This window comes from Artemia sp. Qi Xiang Cuo, chromosome 14 (assembly GCF_049724085.1).
Source record: "Artemia sp. Qi Xiang Cuo chromosome 14, ASM4972408v1, whole genome shotgun sequence".
NCBI lineage: Eukaryota > Metazoa > Arthropoda > Branchiopoda > Anostraca > Artemiidae > Artemia > Artemia sp. Qi Xiang Cuo.
This window is the reverse complement of record NC_142807.1, coordinates 15,670,512-15,694,964: the sequence shown is the minus strand read 5'-3', so window position 1 is coordinate 15,694,964 and position 24,453 is coordinate 15,670,512. Positions and strand designations below refer to the sequence as shown.

General features: G+C 36.4%; 1 protein-coding gene across 3 annotated transcripts in view; it reads left to right on the top strand.

Moving 5' to 3' along the window:
• LOC148944197 (uncharacterized) overlaps positions 1-24,453 on the top strand; it is a 167,097-nt gene that overhangs the window by 121,541 nt on the left and 21,103 nt on the right. For all 3 annotated transcript variants that reach the window (XM_089100607.1, XM_089100605.1, XM_089100606.1), the window contains 3 exons: positions 5,391-5,544; positions 16,687-16,821; positions 23,997-24,113. In XM_089100607.1, the coding sequence (XP_088956733.1) occupies positions 5,391-5,544; positions 16,687-16,821; positions 23,997-24,113 (406 nt within the window). The remainder of the gene's footprint in view (positions 1-5,390; positions 5,545-16,686; positions 16,822-23,996; positions 24,114-24,453) is intronic.

The following is a 24,453-nucleotide window of genomic DNA, read 5'->3' as shown; positions in this document are numbered from 1 at the left end:
TAGCCCAATTTTGTTCATAAAGTATTATATTTTCATCCTATTTTGTTTTATTTCATTAGCATTAATGAAACTTCACTTATCGTGCACTTGACGCTTTCTGCACAAGTAGGCTACCAAATCGTAAAAATACAGGATATGGGATGGATTCCTCTCACGGTCTCAACCCCTCTTCTTATGTGCCTGGTTGTAGGCGCAGATGAATATTTACGTCGATTCATTTGCCACGCCTCCCAATTTATTTTTGTTCTGTCTCCCATTCAGCATGCACAAAGAGCGAATCTGCTTGGTTTTTATTAAATAAAAACCAAATTAAAACTTGGTTTTTATATGTTTGAAACATCATACATACATCCGGTGCTGGATATACTGTATATTAATTTTCAAATTCCTTGTAATAGAATAGGTATCCTTTTAATTGAGGCCTTAAAAACATTCGCATTTTTCTCGTTGCATAAATATTGACAAGATTGTTTCTTTATTGCAACATGGTCTTGATATAAAAAAAACTTGGTATGTTGCAATCCTTGCGCAATACGAACTACACAGATGGGCTAGATTAAGGAACAGGTTTTTTGGTCCGGTTGCGAAATACTCGTTTTTAATCTTCATTTTTTTTTCTCTCTCTCTTTCTCTCTCTGCGCGTTTTAGTTTTATTGCTCTGGACAGTGTTGCCACATTGTCTTGTTTTACACCAAACTGGCTTATTTTGATGGGACTAAAAATTTTTGCAACTGGCTTGTGGCTCAAAACTTTTGGTGTTTTTATTTGGGTTAACCTCCTTTTCCGGGAAGAAATTGCGTTTTTTAACAATTCATGCACCATTTGATTGCATAAGGGCAAGATGTAAGATAAGGATAAATAAAATCAATTATAGATGAAAGAATTCAAACCTGCAAAGAATCTCGAATATGTATGCTGAAAATTTGCAGAATTATCATGTGGCGGATTTTCCGCGGGGGATATAGGGGGTTAGAGACCCCTAAAAAATATCGGTTTCGATTATACGTTCCGAAATTCGATATCGATATTTGGTCCGATATATCGATATAAAATATCACCCAACACTATTCTAGCTGTATTGCTGTGTACAGAATCAAGAGTTTGTCTGTAATATATTCGTATCCTCCATTGTCTGTTTTCATTTTTTGCAGCCCTGTCCTTATCCTGACTAAGCTGGAGTTTGCAACGTTTGACAATGATGGACGGCTTGAGCCTCGACTTAGTGTGTCCGCTCATAACAATAATTTTATTGATAATTGTAATGTTTTTTAGTTCTTCTGAAAAAAAAACTTACCTTACCTTCTTATATGTCTTGTTCTAAGCTATCTTCCCATGCAAAATCGCCCATGATCGAACGCTTATAAGTTTAAACCACTGTATATAAATAAAAGACAGCAGAATCATTCCCTATCTCGACCATTATACAAAGCCGGACCGAGATGCAAGTGCTCCGGAGAACGTATAAATATAAGCGACACTAGATTTTTTTACGGGTAGACAAGTCAGATTTCTCTTGAACGCGAAACTTGGCTTCACCTTTGTAAGAGTAATTTTTTAAAGAATCTAATTTTAAATTACTTTATTCCAATAAATATATAAAAATCGGTAATTAGTAGTGTAATGTTATTCATAGATGTTTTAAGAAATTACAATGAGGTTTCAAAGTCACGAGTTGGTTTCAAAAGCATTTTGGGGAAGTTTCTGCCAAAATAAGTGTTCTAGGGTTAACATTTGATCTGCCATCAGTGGCCCAATGGACGAGGACGTACGAGTATATGGGCGGAGCTTTTATACGCACCAAGACTGTATAGTAGGAGTAGCCAAACATTGCTGAGCTGTGATCTTACTGTCTATTATTTATATTCAGTGGTTTAAACTGTGTAATAACATTAAGTGGGAAAACTTAAAAAGAAACAAGGTAGTAAAAAGAAAACACGGGTACTAGAGTATCATTAAAAATGATGTAATAGGATGCAATTTCCCATCCCGTTCACAGGTCAAGATATGCTTCTGCTCGGCAGCTCAGGCCTCGCAGGCCAGCAGCATAGGAAACCCAAACAGAAAATGTGTTTAGTTCTAGCATTGCATTCACTATTGTAGCGTTCCAACACATTTGCATGGGGTTTTAGCCGTCATGTTATGTAGTCACATCAGAAGCTAATGGCAAATTAAACGTTTGCTAGTTATAAAGAAGATAACCATAATTTTGCAGTGGAACTTTGGAGTCAATCTATGTGAATCACAGCATTTCCACTCCAAAAGGTGCCATGTGGTAGTTTACAATGGAGTTACAAATTTATAAGAGCCATATAGAGAGAGGCACTAGATTTTAAATGAACAGTTTAACATCTCTCTGCGATCTTGCAGTAGCCTGCTAGCCATGACAGAAAACAAGAATTAGAAATAAATTATGAGATGCATGCTAACCATGTAAAAAAGCGATTTCCCTCCTTTTCCAAAATGGGGGCTTGAAAGCTCCAGTTGAGGGTTTAAATTGTTTGGCTATCTTAGAATCAGCATTCCTTGAATTGTGACCCCCTTTGAGCAAAAAGTGACGCTTTATGGCAGAAAATGCCACTTTGCTGTGGCATGGTCTTTTATGTCAAAAACCTTCACCTCGGGGCACACAGTAAAGAACGATTTTAAGTCTGTGTATTTTTTTTCTGACCACTTCATACAGAAGGGGTGGTCGCAGAAACTTATGAAAGTGCTCATTCAATTGGGAATTGAAAGTTTTAATGCCCTTTTTAAGAATAAAAATTGCGCCTCATAGGGAGCAATTGTTAAAGAACAATTTGGCTTCTATGCATCATAAAGTAATGTAAAAATAAGTTTTTTTTTCAACTGAAAGTAAGGAGCAACATTAAAACGTACAACACAACATTATTCAGTATAAGAAGAAGACTGCTCCTTCCTAAACACTCGCTCTTTACGCTAAAATTCTCTAAAATACTTCTCATTCAATTGTGTTTCAGGAGTCGTTCTTAAACAATTGGAAAAAAAAGTCTAACTTCGGCTTTATGAGCGATTGATGAGGAAAGGGGACTGTAAGTCAGCAATTTATATATATATATATATATATATATATATATATATATATATATATATATATATATATATATATATATTTATATATAACTTAGATTTAGTAGTGGGCTATACAGATTCAGAGTCATAATATGAGAAGATTCGGTATCCAACTTTCCAAAGAGCTCGCGATTTTTTTTAAAGAGTGAAGTTGCCATATCATCTTCGAATTGTGCATTGAGACACAGGATTGGCAAGGTGTGTTGACGATCATTGTTGCAGCAACAGCTGCAACATAGTAAAGAGCGACCCACAGCCCATAGCAATCAAAAGTTTAAAAACGCATAAAAAAAACTGTCTAGTGAAAAAGAAAACCAACAGTTGAAGCTGATTCAGTGATGGTAACTATCATTTCGATCAAACAGTCCGTGGTAACGAACTGCAAGTAAGGAGTGACCCGGCTCAATAGTAACAGAAACTCTAAAAACAGAACTTTGATATCAATAGATGTATCAAAAGAATTGGATTTTTATGCTGATTTCAAATATAGGCCTATAAGTTTTCATTAAGTTTGGTCTTACCCATCAAAGATGACGGGCATGAGAAAATCCCCATGATTTTCGAAAAATAGGGGGAATCACCCCCTAAAAGTCACAAAAGCTTAATGAAAATCACACCATCAGATTCACCGTATTAGAGAACCCTACCATAGAGGTTTCAAGTTCCTGTCTGCAAAAATGTGGAATTTTGTAATTTTTGCCAGAAGAAAGATCACAGATGCGTGTTTATTTGGTTTTTTTTTTTACCAGAGGTGACCGTATCAACTCATTGGTCTTAGCATATCGAAAGAGGGCTCATTTGAACGGAAATTTAAAGTTCTAGCACCCTAACTAAGTGACCAAAAAATTGGAGGGCAACTAGGCCCCCTCCCATGCCTCTTTTTTTTCATCGTCCAATCAAAATTTTGAGATAGCCATTTTGTTCAGCATAGTTGAAAGACCGAATAACTATACCTTTGGAGATATCATGACCCCCACAGCCCCTAGGGAAAGGTCTTTAAGTTAAAAAATTTGCTCATTGTTTACGCATGATGTTTGTTATTGAGAAGTATGCATACATTTTTTGCGTGGGAGGGGGGAATTTTCTGCTGGTGGGATTTCCATGTGGATAATTTTCCATAGGGAGGGAAGTTTCCAGGGGGCGAATTTTCAGGGGAAATTTTACACTGGGGGAGTTTGCCAGAATTTCTATACGAAATCGTCTTATGTCTTGCTTTCTCTTTGCCGACTCAATTGTACGCGTGGAGGTGTTAAGGGTAATTGTTCGAGGTAAATTATAACCAGGATTGAATTGTCTAGAGAATAAATCCGAGAGGAGGAGGAGGGCTTTTTCCGTGGAGGTGGAGCCAGATATCCTGGCATTATTTAAAAAAACGATCTGAAATTCAATTATAAAAACAAGTTTTTCAACTGAAAGTAAAGAGCAACATTCAATTTTAAAACGAACAAAAATTATTACGTATATGAGGTGGGTTGCTCTTCCTCAGCACCTCGCTCTTTACACTAAAGTTTGAATTTTGTCCCAATTCTTTAAGAACGACTTGTGAAACACTATGTTCGTTTAATTAGAACAATAAGAAGCTTTTTTAAAAGTGCCAAAACTTTATCGTAAAGATCGAGGTGTTGAGGAAGAGCAACCCCCCTCACATATGTAATAATTTATGTTCGTTTTAAGTTTTAATGTTGCTCTTTACTTTCAGTTGAAAAAAATCGTTTTTAAAATTTAATTTCTAGCAAAACTTGTTGCGAACAAACTTATGGAAACTTTGAGAAAGAGCCTGAAGCCTCGGGCCATATCCAGGGTTTTGTTCGGGAGATGTGGAAGGGGGGGAGGATGCAAAACAAAATTATAACACGCATCAAAAATATGTTTAAAGGCATTTTTACGCTTTGTTTTAGCACTGAAGACGGCTTGGTGGAGGTCCTTGCCGAAATATCTGCTTTTGTCATTTCAGTTTCTTTTCTGTCTATTGGCTGACATTACCCTCGTTTTCTCGGCTATTTAATTTTGTTGTATTTTCTTATTTTTCGTATGTTATTAATAGCCAGTGTGGTCTTAAAATATATTTAAAACTTAATCAACCAACTTGATTGCGTTGAACCATCAAACGCACCCTTGACGTGCACTTAAGTCATTACTATTGTATAATGCTTGAGCCATGCTATAGTCTCACCTGTCACACCCTTGTCAGACCATACTATAGTCACACCCTTGAATTAGTAGGGCAGTTTGTTCTCTCATGTACAGAACCTAACCAGCTTTTTGATAGTAAATTTAATATTATAGTTCTTTGCTTTTTATAGGTCAGAAATATCTGGTCGTTCATCAAAATCTCCCTTGTTAGGATCCATTCCTGAAGAAGTACCTTCATTGCTCAGTTTTGTGATGCGTCATGCTCACCAATATCACCTTACCTCCCTTCCGTATCCAGATGAGGAATACAACTGGTGGCTAGAAGTTAGTCAAATTTAATTTATATAAATAGTTAGCTATTGAAACAATAATGTAGAGTCAATTAAAGCAAAAAATTGAAAACATCCATAGCTATTACTCTCTTGCAAGTAAGAATTATATGTAATAAAATATTCATTGAAATCACCCACGCCCCCCATAAAAATTGCACAAGGTTTTGATCATTTAGTGCATAGAAAATAAACAAATGGAAATCATGCTTGCGGCTTCAGAAGCAACCTAGTAAAGAACGATCTCTAGTACGTAGTAACCGGAAAGTTAAAAATGCATTTAAAAAAAACAACAACAACAACAAACTGTCAAGTGAGGAAGAATTGTCATTTGAAGCTGACTCAAGAATGGTAACTATTATTTCGATTAATCCCAATGATAAAAATTGATTGTGAGAATATGTATTTGCGAAAATTTCGAAAAAATAGTCTGCTGAAAATATATAAATAAGGGTGTTGGATCGAAATGGAAACTGTACCGTTGGAATCACCAAAGTCGAAAACCCCACATACCGTATGGGAATTACAGTCCCCATCTTGAGCAACAATGAAAAATCTCGAAAAAAAAGGTTTGAACAAAGAAAAGAAAAAGGTTGAGAAAGAGAAGAAAGTCCCGGGGAGTCAATTGTATGTACAAGTTATCCTTGAAAAAAAGGAAACCCAACCTTTTCAGCGCTTTCACTTTGATACAAGTATGGTTATTTTTAATTTAGCAAAACTTGTAATTGTTGGGTCGGAACAGGAGCGGATACAGAATTAGTAATTAGGAGGGGCACCAACGAAGTTAGGCTCCCCCAATGGTATTTTCTGCCCCCTACCCCTTTAATCGATTTAACTTTCAAACTTCTGGGGGGAAATGTCGTTAAAACCACCCCTGGATCCGCCATAGGGTCGGAATTTAGAGAACAAGAATAACAGGAAAAAATCCTTAGTAAAGATAACTGTAATACAGAAGAAAAAATAATTGTAATGCAACAAAATCAGTCCAAACGTAAAAGGGTGGGCAAAAAAAAGAAAAGAAAGAATCACAAAATTTAGAAGTTGTTCATTGTTATGTGAGTCCTGGATCTCTTCGTGGTGAAGAGAATAATAAAATTAAATGAAATGTGAAAATAATAATGAAAGAAAAGAATAGTAGTGAAAAAAAGAAAAGAAAAAGAAAATATATTAAGCAAATCAATCAAGCAGCCTAAGAAAATCAATTGCTCGCAGAAGTTTAGCAGTACTGATACAATTAAAGCAATTTAAAAACTCGACAGCCACAAAAAGCTGCATGCTTAATATTTCCAGCTGTTGCAAAGAAGTTTCAGCTGTATGTGATGAAAGATGTGTCCGCAATCCTGTTTTTGTTCTTTTACGGTGACCAAGATTTCTGGAAGTGGTGAAATTTTAGGCTGTTGCGGAGAATGAAGTTGAGGATGACGGAAAATGTGCTCATTGTGCTGTTTTTGTTCTTTCATGGTGATCAACATTTCTGAAAGTGATTTTCACCAGTGAAATTTTAGGCTGTTGCATAGTATGAACTTCAGTGTGATGAAAATTGTGTCCAGTGTGCGTTTTTGCTCTTTGATGATGGCAATTTTGGGGTGTTGCTTAGAATGAATTTAAGTTTGCCAAAAATGTCCAATGTTCTGTTTTGTTGTCTAATGATGACCAATCTGTGAAATGTCGGGTATTGTATAAAGATCACTGTGTTGCTGAATTGTGATGGTAAATGTTATCAATTTGCTTTTTGGGTCTTTGATGATGACCAACATTTCTGAAAGGGATTTACATCTGTAAAATTTTCGGCCATTGCGTAGAATGAAGTTCAGCGCGATGAAAAAAGTTTCTAATGTGCTGTTTTGTTCTTTAATGATGACAGACCATTCTGAAATTGATCTGTAATCTGCGGGGCCGTATCCAGGAGGGTTTATACAAAAAAAAAACAACTCAAAACGCAGAAGAAATTTGTTTATATCCATTTTTTTTATGTCTTCACGAGTCAGACAAACGTTTCGGGGGGGGGGGAGAGGGGTTTCAAACCCCCTATTCCCCCCTCCCTCGATACGGTCTTGGTAATCTGTAAAATTTCGACTGTTGTGCAGAGTGAAGTGCAGTGTGCTGCTCAGTGTGATTGAAAATGTGTTCAACGTTTTATTTTTGTTCTTTAATAATGACATACATTTTTGTAAAAGATTTTCATCTACGAAAAAAAGAAAATTTCTCCGTACAAAATGAAAATTCTCTTCCGACTGGATCATTTAGAGACGTGTTCTCAGCAATTTTCCGGGGGAAATTTTTCCAGTATTTTTGTCAGTACAATTTTTCAGGAGGAGGTAGGCAGCTTAGAAGATCGGCAGCTAGAAAATCACAATCCTCTGCCGTCTAGGAACAGTTGGAAGAACACACCATGAAAAAGTCTTTTTTCATGCAGATTAGGGCTGTAGTTTTTTGGGCTGTATTAACTCCTTCCCCTCTATTAAAAATCTAATTCCCCCAACCCTCCAACAAATAATCTGCTAAATATTTCACAAGATTGCATTTGTGTATTTCGTGACTCCCGGAGGAGAGGGTTATTATTCCGTGTTTTACCAAGTTGTTTATAAGAATATGATCACGCGGTTGGTGCATGAAACTGGCCCCAATAGCTAAAACATTGTTGATAGCGTAAGCCTGTTTTTAAGCTATGGAATGGATTACACAATAGATTGCGCAAAAAGTGTTAAAAACAAAAAGTTTGTTGCAATCTGCTTTTTTTGGTGATAAGCCGCATCATTTGCTACTAGATATTGTGATCATGGTCAGAATGAAGCACGCAAGCCAGAATTAAAAAGGAGGGAAAAACTAACAAAAATAGTCAAATTATACAGGAAAACCGACGAGCAAAATTAACAGAAGGAGAAGGGTAGTTGTGGTGGTGATAAATTTACAGGGGGGAAGTGGACAATTTTATGGTGAATAGGTCAGATGGTACCAAGGGCGTGTCCGGGAATTTTGGTCGGGAGGGGGTAATTTTCAGGGGATGTTTTTACGAAGAAACTTTAAAAACGCATCAGAAATTTATTTATTTTTGTTGCGTTTTTACGAATCGGAAAAAAATTTCGCAAGGGGAGGGTGGTTCAAACTCGGTAACCCTTCCCCCCTGAACACTGCCTCAGATGGTTATAAACTATAGTAGCCTACTTTAAGTATGTTAATAGGTAATAATAATTCTATTAAAATGAAAATGACTTTCATTTCGGGGGGGGGGGGGTCAGGCGTGTAGATCTCAAAATGATGTTTTTCATTGTCTTCTTTTTTACCATTAAAAGTGCAGAGGAAAAATCGTAAAATTATTCAAATCAAATAATGAAAAATGACATGGTATTTTGACTGGAAAGGTTTTAAACGATGAAAATATCTACAGAGACATCTAAAATGAGCTCTGGATAGCTGTCAAGGAGCTAGAACTTACCTGAGCTTGTCCTGTTATAGCATATATGTATGATACTGGATGTGAAGTTTTTGTCGAAGTGATGTGTATACCCGAGTCCCTAAAGCAAGGCGGCTTCCACTTTCCGCCAACTGATGTTTACCTCGGAACATTACATGTGCCGCACACTACCACCTGGTTTGGCACGTTTCTGCCAGGCTTGGCGCGCGTTACCTGGTGTTATTGTGGCACGTGCCAACAAGGGAAGTGGGCGCCCTCTTGCCCTAAAGTAAGCAAGTTGGATCGCTTGGTTGTCCATTTTGTAATAAATCTTCTTTTCCTCTAGAATACTTAGAGTGTTTGGCAAGGCTGTATCCAGGGATGGGGTTAGGGAGTGTGCCCCCCTCCCCCCAAAATGTTTGTCCGACTCGTAAAAACGTAACAAAAACGCATCAAAATAAAATTTTGATGCGTTAAAAAAAATTGTGCCCCCACCCAAACAAAATACATTCTTAGACCACACTGGCTATACATGACAAATGAAACTCAGAGAGGAGAGAAAGTAAAAAAAATGAAAAATAAAATCAAAAAGAGTGAAAAAACGAGGATTTTGTCAGCCTGCGAACCATGAAGATGACAAAATATAAACAAATATTTCAACAAGGACCTCCGCCAAGTCGTCCTCAGTGCTAAACAAAAAAGAGAAAAAAAAAACGAAAATCTAACCTTTCGAAGTTTCTGCCTTTGTTTAGTAAACTTCGAAAGGTTAGATTTTCGTTTTTTTTCTCTTTTTTGTTTAGCACTGAGGACGACTTGGCGGAGGTCCTTGTCGAAATATTTGCTTATATTTTGTCATCTTCATGGTTCGCTGGCTGACAAAATCCTCGTTTTTTCACCCTTTTTGATTTTATTTTTCATTTTTGTTACTTTCTCTCCTCTCTGAGTTTCATTTACCCGAACAAAAATCCAGGATACAGCCTTGGTGTGGTTCTTCTACTAGGATGTGTTAATGTTTGATGTTCTTGTTTGTAGACATATTAGGATAATGAAGCTTTTTATTTCAAAATAATTTTTTTACTGTCTTGGAGACCCTAGAAATATTCATTATAAAATCATCATTTTATTATGTAATTTTTCGATATTTTTGTATATATACTTTTTCTTGAAGATAATGATGAAATTATTTGGGTCAAAGCCCAACCTAAGCGACTCACTAGGCCGCTCTCTGCCGTAGCAGTGTGCGTTTTCCATTTTTCACCTTGTCAGCCCGCTGCGGCAAGAAAGGCTATTTGGGAGAAGCTGCAGGAATCGACAGATTACGTCCTGAGAACTCACCCATATTTGAAGTAGTAATGTTAGGAGATTCTAATGAACTCGATAGCAAATCGCTAGCCAGGTCACTAAAACTCTAGTCGATTTCCCAACAACTAAGGCGAATACTTCTCTGGATGTAATCCTGACAAATGTTTCGAAATACTACCAGAATCCAAGTAAACTAGCACCATTTGGTGGAAATTATCATTATATGCTACAGTGGAACCCCTTGGAAAAAGTAAAAATTAAATATTCAGTAACCGAAGTTACTTCAAGGCAGATCACTGACCATGGTCTACTGCAATTCGGTGACTGGGGAACGGGAGAAAATTGGGTCGCGGTCTCTTCAGCTAAAGACTTGGATTACCAAGTGGAAGAATTCCATAATAAGGTAAATTAAAAATTTCTCGATTGCTTTCCCGAACGTAATATTAATTTCTGTTCTAGTGATAAACCATACGTAAATTCAAAAATAAAGCGACTGATAAAACATAAATTGCCCCTAATACGAAAGGGTCAAGAGAACCAAGCAAAACAGTTGGAAAACCAAATAAAATGGAAAATTAAAGAGGCGCAAGCAAATTACTATGAAAATGAAGTTGACCATCTTTTGGAGTCCAAGCCTTCGCAGTTCTTCAGTAAAGTAAAAAGTCTGACTGGTAAAAGTTCTCAACCAGTTGACTTCATGAAGGAGGAGCCTCTAGAGAAAACTGTGAATGATTTAAATGCCCATTTTGCTTCAATTGTGCAATCTTACCACCCTCTTCCACCTGAGGATCCTCCAGTAAGTTTAACTAGTCTTTCAGATGATAATTTATTTGCTGATATTTCGTGGGCAATTATAGTCCGTAAACTCTCTTTGTTAAAAAGAACTTCTATTGTCCCTTTAGACATTCCAGTTGCTCTCATTTAAGCATTTGCAAAAAAATTATCATTTCCCCTTCAGATAATTTTCAATAGTGTAACAAAAACAGGATATTTTCCAAAGAAATGGAAGAAAGGATTTATTACTCCCATTCCAAAGAAAGGAGCAGCTAATGATTTCTCTGGTGTCCGGCCGATCACAATTACGTCAGTTTTTAGCAGAATATACGAAAGCTTTGTTGCCGCATGGTTGAAAAATATCTTTTGAAAGTAACTGAAGGAAAGCAATTTGGTAACATCCCTAAGTTTTCGACAGTTCATTTCCTCGTTAATTTAATTGATTTTATTTTAAAACACCTGGATGAACCTGAAAAATGGATAAATTTAATTGCAATTGATTTTAGAAAAGCATTTGACTTTGTCGATCACAAAATCCTTTTAGAAAAAAATGGCGGGAAAATATAAACCCAGCTTTATTATTAAAATCATCAGAGCTTCTTAACAAATAGAGAGCAAACTGTAAAGTATAAAGACCAATTTTCCACTTCTCTGGCAGTTTTTTTTGTGAAATTCCACAAGGAACTGTGATCGGGCCGCTGGGTTTCCTCCTTATGATAAATGAAATTGCTGCTGATCTGGAAGATAGATGGAAATACGTTGAAGACTTGTCCTTAACGGAAGTCGTGTTTGAGGATTCGAAGAGCAATGCTGCTGGTTTCATTGACCAAGTTACCTCAGAGGCGGCTGAACTAAACATGGTCGTGAATAAAGACAAATGCTCGGTCACGACATTTTCTTTTCTTCGGAATACTCAACCGTCTTTCGAACCTCCTATCGCTTCTGAGCTAATAAGTCATAAAATAACTTTGCTTGGTGGCTAAGCTAACGGCGCATTCCAAATGCTAAAAACGCTGAAAAAATTTCGAGTTCCTAAGGACAAGCTGAAACTGATATTTTGCGCTTTCATCCGGCCCTTAGTTGAATATGCTTGTCCGGTTTGGCACTTTGCCCTTACCCAGGATTTAACTGATAAAATAGAACGAGTTCAGAAGAGATCACTGCAAATCATTTATGGCGGTTCCCCTCTACCTTACTCCTTTAGCTCAAAGAATTTAAACTTGAATCCCCTTTTTCCCGCCGAGAAAAAATATGCCAAAGATTTGGCTCCTCTCTCCTCCAACATTCCATCTATCGATCATTCCTTCCCCCATCTTTTGTCCCTATAAGATCTCGTCCCCCCAGGGAAGTGGCTGAGAAGGTTCCGAAATTGACCCCCGTCCACTGTAACACCATCAGTAAAAGCTTTGTGCCAAGCTTTGTGAAATATTACAATGATCTCTAGTGTTTTTATTCTTTAGTTTATTTTATCCTGACGGAAGTTTCATCCGACAATTTTATTCTCAATCTCAAGTGTTTTTATCCTTCAGTTTATTTATCCTGATGAAGTTTTATCAGACAACTTTATTTTGCTATTTATGACTAATAGACATCATATTTAGGCTTTGCCCACGAGAGCTGTGCCTTGTTTTTGAATTAAATGAATTTGAATATCCTTTAATTTTTTTTCCTAATTAGACGTCGTTTGAATTACCTTTAGTAGCACTTGCATTTGAAGTCAAAAACCAGAAACAGCGAAGTATTCCACTTGATGGTTCCTCGAGATGAAACACCAGCAAAGATTATCTAATACTGGTTCATGATGGTATCTCATCGCATCGCTGTGAGTTTGACTGAATGTAAGGAACAAAATTAAAGAGGAAAAGAACAGAAATTATTCCGTAGGTGAGGGGGCTGCACCCTTCTTAACCCCTCGCTCGTTACGCTGAAGTTTTTAGTGCTTTAAAAAAGCTTCTTATTCCAATTCGACTGTCTTTTGTATTTATGCCGTTGTTCTTAAAAATTTGCCGTTGTTCTTAAAGTAAAACAATAGCGTAAAGAGCGTGGGGTTGTGGGAGGAGACAGCCCCTCTCATACACGGAATAATTCCCGTTCTTACTTAAGTTTCAATTCTGGTCCTTCATTTCAGTCGGAAAAACTATTTTTTCAATTTAATTTCTGAGGGTTTTTCAAATTATGCCCAGGCCTAATCAAGATCTGATGGGGGCTACCGGTCAATCAACCGCTGATTTCTTGCTGATAAATTGCATGTATCAATAGTGGTATATTCATGGTAGCGTCACGCTTGTTCAGTTTTTCTGCTTAAGAATTAAAATGTTAGATTGTTGTCAATATTTTGGACAAGATCGGAATTTTTGGTCAAAATTTTCGACAAACAATAGTTTTTTTGAATCAGAACTTGCCCCTCCTCTATGAAATTTTCGTGGTGAGGCTCATGACGCTCCGCGTTGCCTTTTAAATCTCTGTTCCGGCAAGCATATGAATGTAATATTTTATGCTACATAGACAAAGAATCTCTCAATAGGAGGGGCACTATTACCCCTCTCCCCAGCGCCAACTGCAAAGGCATAGACCAAAATACTCCCAGGATCAAGAGGGATTAAATATAAATTTCTACCTCCCCCTCCCCCAATACTAATTGTATCTGAAGGCTCAATGACAGTTAGGATATTTGAGCATTAACATGCAATATTCTCTGAGCCCCACTCAAGCCTACAAAAAGACCCACCACCAGGGCCGTATCTAGTATTTTTTTTTCTAGGGGGGGGGGGGTAAAAAGAATCTTTTCGGGGGGGGGGTTACAAAAAAAACTTCATGGGGATCAAAAACCCTACCCCCTGCAACTGCAACTTAGAATTGCCCTGCAGCTTGACACTTGAAAGTGAAATATTTGAGCTTTACCGATGAATCTCACTTTCAGTAATTCTGTTCACCAGGGGCTGCTTGCCATGTTTTGCGGGGTTTAGCCACGTGTTGTTCGCAGTATGTTATGCGTGGCGTGAAACAGAGCAGATCGGTAGAAGTTTACCACTTGTGTTGAACGGGGGGCGCTTCAAGATGTAAACTAAGTGGTGGAGTGGGGTCCCCCTCACTTTTTCTATCTATAAAATTTGTGCTATACAACTTAACGCAATGATTTATCGTAGCCACAAGTAATTATTATAAAGCAGAAATGTGCTATTGTAAATCGATGTAAAGTAAAACATCTAATTTCAAAACAAAGAAAAAAAAAAAAAAAAAACGCCATTGATAGTAGAAATTACGAGACGAAAATATCACCTCAATGGTTAGATCCTTGGCAGCTGTCAAACAGCTATAAGTTGCACCATAGAGAAAAAGAGAGTTAACTATCCTATACCACGTTAAAAGTTTGCTTTAATTGGATTTCGTTGTAACGTCAAGCGTCAAAATTTTTGAAACGATAGAGGTAGCTCTTAAGGTAACACCAATGAGAACAAGAACTGTCCTATACCTCCGTGTTAGAAAATGCGATTTAATTCCACTAGTTTATTGCAAGACAAGAGAAGTTAAGAACTTAATAGTTCTTTCGAATGCCTTCTTTCACTGTTGAATGTCGATTGTAAATTAAAAAAAAAGTGCTGATCACTTCATTCTGCTTTCGGTTAGAAAAAAAGAAAAATAATGTCTAATTCACCGTGCCTGAGCCGATATGGCTGGGTTTTGTTTCTGTGGTACCGTACAAGCGCTATAAATAATAGCTGGCCTGCCTATTTTAATGTGCAAAATATGTTTTTTCTTAGAATTAGAAAAGATGGAAGGGATAACACCAAGTCTTAACAAGTTTCAATCCTAAGTCCATGTCTTTGATTTAGTCTAGTTCCACACAGGATTCTACGCAGGTGGGGGGGGGGGGGCTACGGGCTCCTCCCCAAAGATTCTAAATTTCCCCCAATTTTTTGGCACTTCTAATTAAAATCATTAAATATTTTTTACCGCCCCTCCCCTGAAGAAAATTCCTGCGTTTGTGTATTGTGCCACAATCATTATTTTTTTTTTTCTTAGCGAACCACTTTACGCAATAGCCATAATGACTAATGACTATTTTCTAAACGTGAATTCTAATATGACATATAGATCCGGAGTTAAAAGTTAGCATGAAACGTTTTGTGATCAGCTTTATTTGACGTTTTGTGATCAGATTAGATTATCACATATCTTATCATAATATGAGATGTTATCGATCACAGGTCTTAGTATGTTATCACACTGTCTTATGAGTCTGGACATTACCTTTTGTTTCGAGAAAGCGATCTCAATCAAATTCGTCTTAACTATCTCCGGTATTTCAAGTTTCTTCTTTATTTGCCACGTTTTTGTCGGAACAGAAAAGTTATCGCTCAGTTTGGTGTTACTGATGTGGTGCCTTTTTTGTCATCATCAATGTGAACTTGCCTCTGGTGATTGCAAACGTTTGAACCCGCGTCACCGCTATATCCTGCTCACCTACATATCCATATGCTCACGGCCATATCCATATCCTGTCGCATTGCTTAATCCTGCTCAATTTTATATAGTTGTAAATTTTGTTGTAATGTCCGTTAAGTTGTTTTCAGGTCGTTAATTTGTACTGAATGTGTCTTTTCTTTTCTAACTTAACTATTCTTTAATTTTATCAGTAGATTACAAATATATTTTTAATTTATGTATATTTTATAGTCCTCGATTTTGAGGGAAATAGATAAATCAATATATATATATATATATATATATATATATATATATATATATATATATATATATATATATATATATATATATATATATATATATATATATATATATATATATATATATATATATATATATATATGTATATGTATATATATATATATATATATATATATATATATATATATATATATATATATATATATATATATATATATATATATATATATATATATATATATATATATATATATATATATATATATATATATATACTATCTTTATAAACTAGAAATAACTGTATATGTATTTGTGTATTTTTCTCGAAAACGGCTTCATATTTTTTCGGGGAAATTGGCCTCATGGGATATTCTGGCCTAAAAAACAATCTAGATAGGTCAATAGTTTGACAAAATTCGTTAAGAGCCTTAATTTTAGAAAATAAAAATTATGCTAGTGACGTCATTTTTATATACATCAGTATTGCAATGACGTTGTCACACATATCACACTTATGTGGAAAAATTGAAAATTTTCAGCTGTTGGGAAGTTTAAAAAGATTGAAGCTTAGTAGAAATCGTTATTAGAAATCGGACTTGCGGTAATAATCAAAGTATCTTTGAATAGACAACTGGTAATTTCAAAAATATTTGTATATATTTTAACAAGGGATTACAAAAATTTAAAAACCTTAAAAAAAAACCAAAAGTTTTAAGCTTACTAGAAATCTTTATTAGGAAAATATCATTACCAAATTTCTTTTCTTATAACTATAAACAATGTCTTTTTAAGACCTGACTGATGGATGAAAGATGAGATAATTGTGCTGGGGTTTGTAGCTTTGCTCAAAATTATTTCCGAAAATGCCCCCTTGTATTCAGATGCTGTAATTTTTAGATATGTCAAATTCTATGTGTAAGCACTTCTGTGGTTAAATTTTTTGTATGTTTCAATAAGACTTTGAATATTCTTTTCAAGATACGTCCAAGATCTGCATCGTATGTTGTTCCTCATTTTGGTTACAGATCTCATTTGTTTCGTCTTTTAATATCCCAAGATCTTGGATACTGGCTAGAAGTACTTGGGGACTGTATCAGTTGGGGGTCTTTGTGTGTAAGTATTTCTATTTAGCTTATTAGTAAAAACTTTTGTTATACTGAGCAGCCTCAATTTGCGAAGATGTGAGGGAAGGGGAAAACTTTATTTTCCAAACCCCTCCCCTCCCAAATTAACCCCATAAAAAGGTGTTTTTCAATGAAAGGGCATTTTTAAATGAAAATCTAGGTAAAGGGAAAATCGAGGGGGGGGGGGTAAACGTCCGTCCCGTTCAATTGAAGCCCCTGGTTACACTTAGTCCGTCATTACATAAAAGATTATCGCAACATCCTACAAAAAGAAAACAGCGTAATTTTCACCGCCAACACTTAAAAAATTATGCAATATTTTAGTGCCTGGTAATTGTGTACATATTTTATTTTATTTTTTTTTTTTTTATTTTTTTTTAAATAAAGTACTATAATAGTGAAGTTTCTTTGAATATAAATAAAACAAATATTGTACCTTAACGTGACGTCAAAAGAAACCTACAAACATTTGGAAGGTTTCAAGTTTGAATGCTCATTTGCGAATATATATGAATTAGGATGATTGAATATTTTTGAGTAACTTAAATTTTCACCCATTTGGTCATTAATGCTTTTACCGGTGTTTATAGTTAATGGTAAGAAAAGAAAAAAATGTTTTTTTTTCATTTGCTGTATTCTCTTTGTGATAAAGAAAGTTTAAACCCTCGCCGCTATTTCATCCAGACAACAAGAGTTTGGATACTGCCCCCTTCCTTAACTGTAAATAAAAACAAAAGCCTACTGCGTCATTGGCGCTTCTCTGAAAACGAATTATATTACAAATATTTTCTTTTCCAGCTCATACAGCATTGAAAATAAAGAGTGAAATAAATTCTTGAACTGAAGGATCTTTCAACAGCTCATATCATTATATATCAAATATTCAATTTGATGTTGTTTATAATTTTCAGGACTGTTCAAGACGCATATAGTTTTCAGTAAAGTGCCAATGATGCAGTAGGCTTTAGACTTTTACAGTGAGAGAAGGAGGCGATACCCAAACTCTTGTTTGTAGTGATTTTTGTTCTTTTCAAGCTGGATTTGCATATTCAATTTAAGTTTCACTCATTTTAAGATTTATTTATTCATTTACATTAATATCTTGAAAGAAAACTCATTTACATTAATTTCCTTTGAAAAACTTATTTTCGTATTCTCTTTGTGATAAAGAACGTGTAAGCCCTCGCCACAATTTTATCCAGAAGGGAACAGGCCTTTTTATTGCAGAGAGGGGGGGGGGTAAGAAAAAGTCTTTGTATTACCATTTTGACCTAAAAAGTAAGTATTTAGTTTTCCATATTTGGATGAATATATAGACTCGTAGACCACCCAGTGGTGCAGGCTACTGCTGATTTTGTGTTCTAGCATTATTTAATATCCTCTGCGAGCCCCCTTATATAACGAATAGTAGCTTTTCAAAGCCTGCAGAAAATTGTTTTCCTCTACTTCTTCTGAATGAAAAAAACAACTTTCAAAAAGGGTCAATAAATCACTACAAGAAGTATTGTCGAAGTGCTAAGTGTACCGACAGACGATCTCCCTGCCCTATGGTATCAGTCGCACTTCCAATGCTGTTACCTGTAATGAAACGCCGTAACTGTATATCAAGGTCTCTTGTTTTTGGTAATCAAAATACTAAGCCCATACTCCTTTGATACAGTCCGCATACAGTTTAAATTATGCGCAATCAATCTTATCCTGTAGATCAAAACTTAACGTACTTTTCTCGAAGCAAATGTCTTTATAATGTATTCATATCAAAGCTTCGAAGCCATATCATGTTCTTTTTGCTTGACCATCCTGTTTCAAAGAATTTTTAATTAACCCTAACTTGCTGAAGCTCCTACCATAGGCAGCGCAATAGCGCTGCCTACGTAAAGAACGATGTTGGCACAATTTATTGTTTATTTTTTTTCTAGACCAGGGCACTTGGTATTGAAGGAGTTGTCGTAGAAACTTCGGAAAGAGCTCATTCGATTGGAAATTCAAAGGACTAGTGTACTTTTTATGATCGAAAGTGATTGGAGGGCAACTAACCCCCCTCTCACGCTCACCTTTCCCCCAAACACATCCAATCAAAATTTTGAGATAGCCATTTTTTTCAACGTAGTTGGAAGATCTGGAAATTAGGTCTTTGAAGGTGACACCCCGCCCCCCCCCCACAACCCTCAGGACAAGGGTTGTAAGTTATGCCCTGGGGGCATATAAAGTTCTTATAGAAAGTTTTGTCATAGAAACTTCAAAAAGGGCTCATTTGATTGGAAATGAAAGGGCTAGTGCCCTTTTTAATAGTCGAAAGTGAATGGGGAGCAACTATCCCCCCCCCCGCTCACGCCCACCATTTCCCCAAACACATTCAACCAAAGTTTTGAGATAGCCATTTTTTTCAACGTAGTTGAAAGTTCTGGGAATTATGTATTTGAGGATGACAAACCCCCCAGAGCCCCCGGGGCAAAGGTTGTAAGTTAAAAAAGGGGTTTTGACCTCATGAGGGGCTCATTCAATTGGAAATTGAAACAGCTTGTGCCCTTTTTAATAGTCGAAAGTGATCGAAGGGTATTCAATCCCCGCTCTCACCCCCACCATTTCCCCAAATACATCCAATAAAAATTTTCAGATAGCCATTTTGTTCAACGTAGTTCAGAGCTCTGGAAATTAGGTCTTTGAGGATGACACTCCCCGCAGAGCCCTCAGGGCAAAGGTTGTAAGTTATGCCCTGGGGGCATATAAGGTTTTTATTGAAAGCTTTGTCGTAGAAACTTGAAGAAGGACTCATTCGATTGGAAATTCAAAGGGCTAGTGCCCGTTTTAATAGTCGAAAGTGATTGAAGGGCAACTAACCCCCCTCTTGCGGTTATTTCGGGCATGTTTCTTTTTTAAAATAATTTAAGTAAAACAGGTTACAGTCAGCATAACTAAAATAAAATATTCCAGTGTTCGAACCTTTTTAATAGTCGAAAGTGATTGGAGGACAACTAACGCCCCTCTCACGTCCACCATTTTTACAAACACATCCAATCAAATTTTTGAGATAGACATATTGTTCAACGTAGTTGAAAGTTCTGGAAATTAGGTCTTTGCCAGCGTTGTCGTAAAAACTTCAAAAAGGACTCATTAAATTGGGAATTGAGAGGGCTAGTGCCCTTATTCATAGTCAAAAGAGATCGGAGGGCAAATGCCCCCCCCGCCCATCATGTCCCCAAACACTTCCGATCAACATTATGATATAGCCATTTTGTTCAACGTAGTTGAAGGGTCCGGAAATTATGTTTTTGAGTATGACAACCCCCTCACAGCCCTCAGGGCTAAGGTTGTCAGTTATGCCCTGGGTGCATATAATGTTTTATAGAAAGTGTTGTCGTAGAAATCTCAAAACGGGCTCTTTCGATTGGAAATTGAGAGGGCTATTGCCGTTTTAATAGTCAAAGGTAATCGGGAGGAGAATCGCCCCTACTCCCACGCTCATCATTTCCCCAAACATTTCTGATCAACATTTTGAAATGGCCACTTTGTTCAACGTAGTTGAAAGGTGTGGAAATTATGTCTATGAGTATGACCCCCCCCCCCCCCGATAGCTCTCAGGACAAGGGTCTTAAGTTATGCGCTTTGGGTATAAAAGGTTTTTATAGAAAGTTTTGTCGTAGTAGCTTCAAAAAGGGCTCATTCGATTGGAAATTGAGAGACTAGTGCCTTTTTTATTTGTCGAAAGTGATCAGAGGGCAAATTTGGATACAGCCATTTTGTTCAGTCCATCAGAAAGGTCTGGAAATCATGTCTTTGAGGATATCAAATCCCCCCCAGCTCTAAGGGCAAGGGTTGCAAGTTATGCCCATTGGACATGTAGTGTTTTTATAGAAAGTGTGGTCGTATAAGCTTCGGAGGGGGCTCATTGGATTGCTAATCAGACGCTCTAGTGCTCTTTTTAAGAGTCAAAGTGATCAGAGGGCAGCTACCCCCTCCACCCTACACACACGTGATATTGTCCCAAAATGCGTCTAATAGAAATTTTGAGATAGCTATTCTATTGAAAATAGTCTAAATATCATATAACAAATCTTTTGAGGTTGAAACAAACCCCAGAGATTAGGGGTAAGGGTTTTAAATTATGCCCAGGGGTATTTAAGGCCTTTTATGGAAGGGGTGGATGTTTAACTTCAGAAGAGGCTCAATCTTTCTCCCTGAAAAAGACTAAGTCAATATAAAACGAACAGAAATTAATCAAAAAAATTTTTGCACAAAATTAGTTTTTCAAAAAAATGTAAAGAACTCCATTAAACCAAAAATGAACAAAAATAGAATCAAATAATCTACCAAGCATACAACTACCACAAATCAGTATCAATAAATAAATGAAACCCAAAACAAACAGAAATTAAAATAATTCAAAGTCAAAATCAGCAGAAATTAATCTGAGTATGGCTCTAAACCCTATGCTTTCTAAAAGCCTTGGTAGTAGATTGTTTGATTTTATTTTTGTTCATTTTTGGTTTAATGGAGTTCTTAACTTTTTTTTGAAAAACTTATTTTGTGCAAAAAGTTTTTTGATTAATCATTAGAAGGAACTGATACGGGCATACTTAAATACATTTTCAAGGCAAACGTTGGCGCGTTCCAGAGCTGAAAAATTGAAGTTCAAATTTTATTTAATCCGATCAAATAGTGGCTTACAAGCCGACGCCTCCCACGAACCAGAGCCGGGACAGGCTGCCCCCTTAGAGCTGTTCCGAGTTCTCAGGGACAAATACAACCATACTATAGATCAATTTTTAATGCAAATGGTTTAACTTAGAACACTAGTGACAAAATATCTGATTGGAAATTAGGTTAGTAACTCACGACCACTAGGCGAGGATCGTGATGAGGACTTCAATGATATTTTCATCAAAATCAGTCCTTCACTTGTTATGCATACTTCAGGGGCAACGGCCTCCCTGTAAGGCTTAGTTTTATTTTTAGTTTGAATCGATTCTTATGCGAGAGTTAACCAGAATACCCGGACCTAATAGAGTAGAAGTTTACTCTATTTTCATTCGAATAAATCGGAACGCAAGTTTCGAAAAAAGTGATTTTGCGTATCTCAAATAGTCGATCCGAATTTTATTCGGACTCTGTTATCAAAGAAATGAGGAATTAATAGTTTAATGATGAACCGAAAACACGCATTTTCTCCCTCGTTCTACTATGTTGCTGATCACGTCTATTCGCAAAATATGAGAACTATTATGTCTTCCAATTATAACAGGACCTCAATGCTTAAACTTGATAGAAACTGGAAAAAACAGCTTTGCAGGGGAGTGGGGAGTTCTGGAAAAGGGATACCCTGAAATTGTTCTGGGACAAAGTTATGTTCAGGGGGAGGGAGGGTTGGTGAAACTAAGCTTTCCCCTGATATCTCGAATAGGCACAAGGAAGGGTCCCAACTCCACGAATCCGAGATAGAATTACATCCCTAATTCAGCAGCCCGATCACACAATGAAAATTCCCACCCCTTCTTTGATTTAATTCCTGGAAGGCTGTCCCGCTGTATTTATAACGCGTAAACTGCTTTATATGGGGAGGAAGACAGTGATCAAGACCAGTGGCATATAATTAAGTTGTTATAACGTACTGAATATTGCCATAAAAATAATAAAAAAGAAACATATTAAGTTGCAAATTACTGTAGGCTTAATTATGATTTGGACCGTACCGGTGGAGGGACATTTTTCTATGATATTTAACAAAAAAATGTACTGAACTTGGATACCTTATAACAATATCCCCCCTTTTTTAAAAGTTCTTTTGATGCCTAAGTATTTCTTTCGTATATATTTTCGTTGACTAAAAAGCAAAAGAAAAACCGGCCGAACTCATACTAAAAATAAGAAAATAAAACAGCAAATAACTTCAATGTAATTTTTGCGAAAATAATATAAAAAAAACGACAAAAACAACTATACTAGTGAGAAAGCAAAACAGGAACACCCTAAGTGGTGAAGAGGCAACGAGAATCAAAAAGGGGAAAAGGTTGAGGATGAAGTACAAATTTGGTGGAACAGAGAAGAACATGTGTTTATATAATAAGCAGTTCCTTCGCAAATCGGATGGAGTATTTCCAATACCTTTCACTGAGGGCGTCAACTGCAAAATGTGAAACCAGATGGGGAAAGTTGGGGAGAACATTATCGTAAAGATCAAGGAAAATAGGCTAGGTGCGAGAGTTGTTCAATGCCAACTCGGTCAACCACACGCATTACTGTCTCTTGTGTCTTTCAAGGTGTGTGATGTTAAAGATAAAGGAATGAGTAATTTTGTCCTCTTAAGACTATAAAACCATTGAAGAAGCGTCCTGAACTAGATTAGAATAAGTTGGGCGATAGCTTGAATTCTAATTTCGTCTTTTCCCAATATTGACGAAAAGAAAATACATCCTCTTTTTTGGGCGAAACGCATTCTTTAATATTTCTTTATTTTCTCGTTACCTTCGTTCTCTAAACTCGGGCTGTGAATCGATGTGATTTGTTAAGCATTGGTTCAAGTGGAATTAAGAAAATAAGAAAAAAAAGTCAGAAAGGGGAGTTAAGGGTAATAAAGTTCAATGTAATCAATGAGCTCATTTTCTTCTACCGAAGTTTGCTAAATCTTTATAAATTAGCAAGATTAATAACTTTACATTAGTAACTCGATTGTGAAATAGGGCTATATACCCTTATTCCCCTTCTGATTTTACTTCGAAAATTATTCTAGTTCTTCTTTGTTTTTCAGCTTCGTCTTTCTTGATCTCTCCCCCTTTTCTTAACCACTTCAGATTTTGATCTTTTTTTTCTACACTTTCTGTTTTGTTTGCACCGATGACGTCTTGTTGCGTATACAGTCGAAATATTTGCGATACATTTTTTCTCGTAACTTCATTGGCCCATTTTGCTTCTAAAATAGCGTATCAGGAACGGGGAACATCGCCCTCACCATTTGTCAGTATTTAGGAGGATACTAATTTTTAAGAACATTAATTATGTTAACTGAATCATTTCCAATATTTATCTCATAATTTTGTGCATATTATATTAGGTTCCTTAGGTGATCATTTTTAATATCAGATGTATTTATTATTTACTTCATTTCACAATCGCCCGGTTTTTTATTTCATTTAATTTATTTATTTCATTTTAACATTTTTGTTTCAGAATCACCAAGGGGATTTGGATGTTGCCAAGCTTGATAGCATATTGGCATCAATGCGGTCAGATTCTGTTTGCACTGGAACTAGTGAAGTGAACACTAAAAGTAGAGACCCCAATGAGGTGAGCTATTCTCACCTTTCAGACCCTCCCCCCTCTCTACTAAAAAATGAATTGAGGTTTTATGAAAAGCAATTAGTGATCAATACGTCCAGACCCAGCCGTCGCTTTGGAGGGGGGGGGGGGGAGTTACCCAGTTTTAACCATCCCCCTGAAGTTTTTGGCTGACTCGTAAAAAAGTAACAAAAATGCATATAAACAAAATTTTGATGCGTTTTATATAATTTTTTGCACCCTTCCCCATGAACAAAAATCCTGGATAAGGCCTTGCGTCCAGACCTGGTATTTAGGTAAACTTAGTTTCGATACAAAAGACATAAAAAAAAGAACAACTCAAAAACAC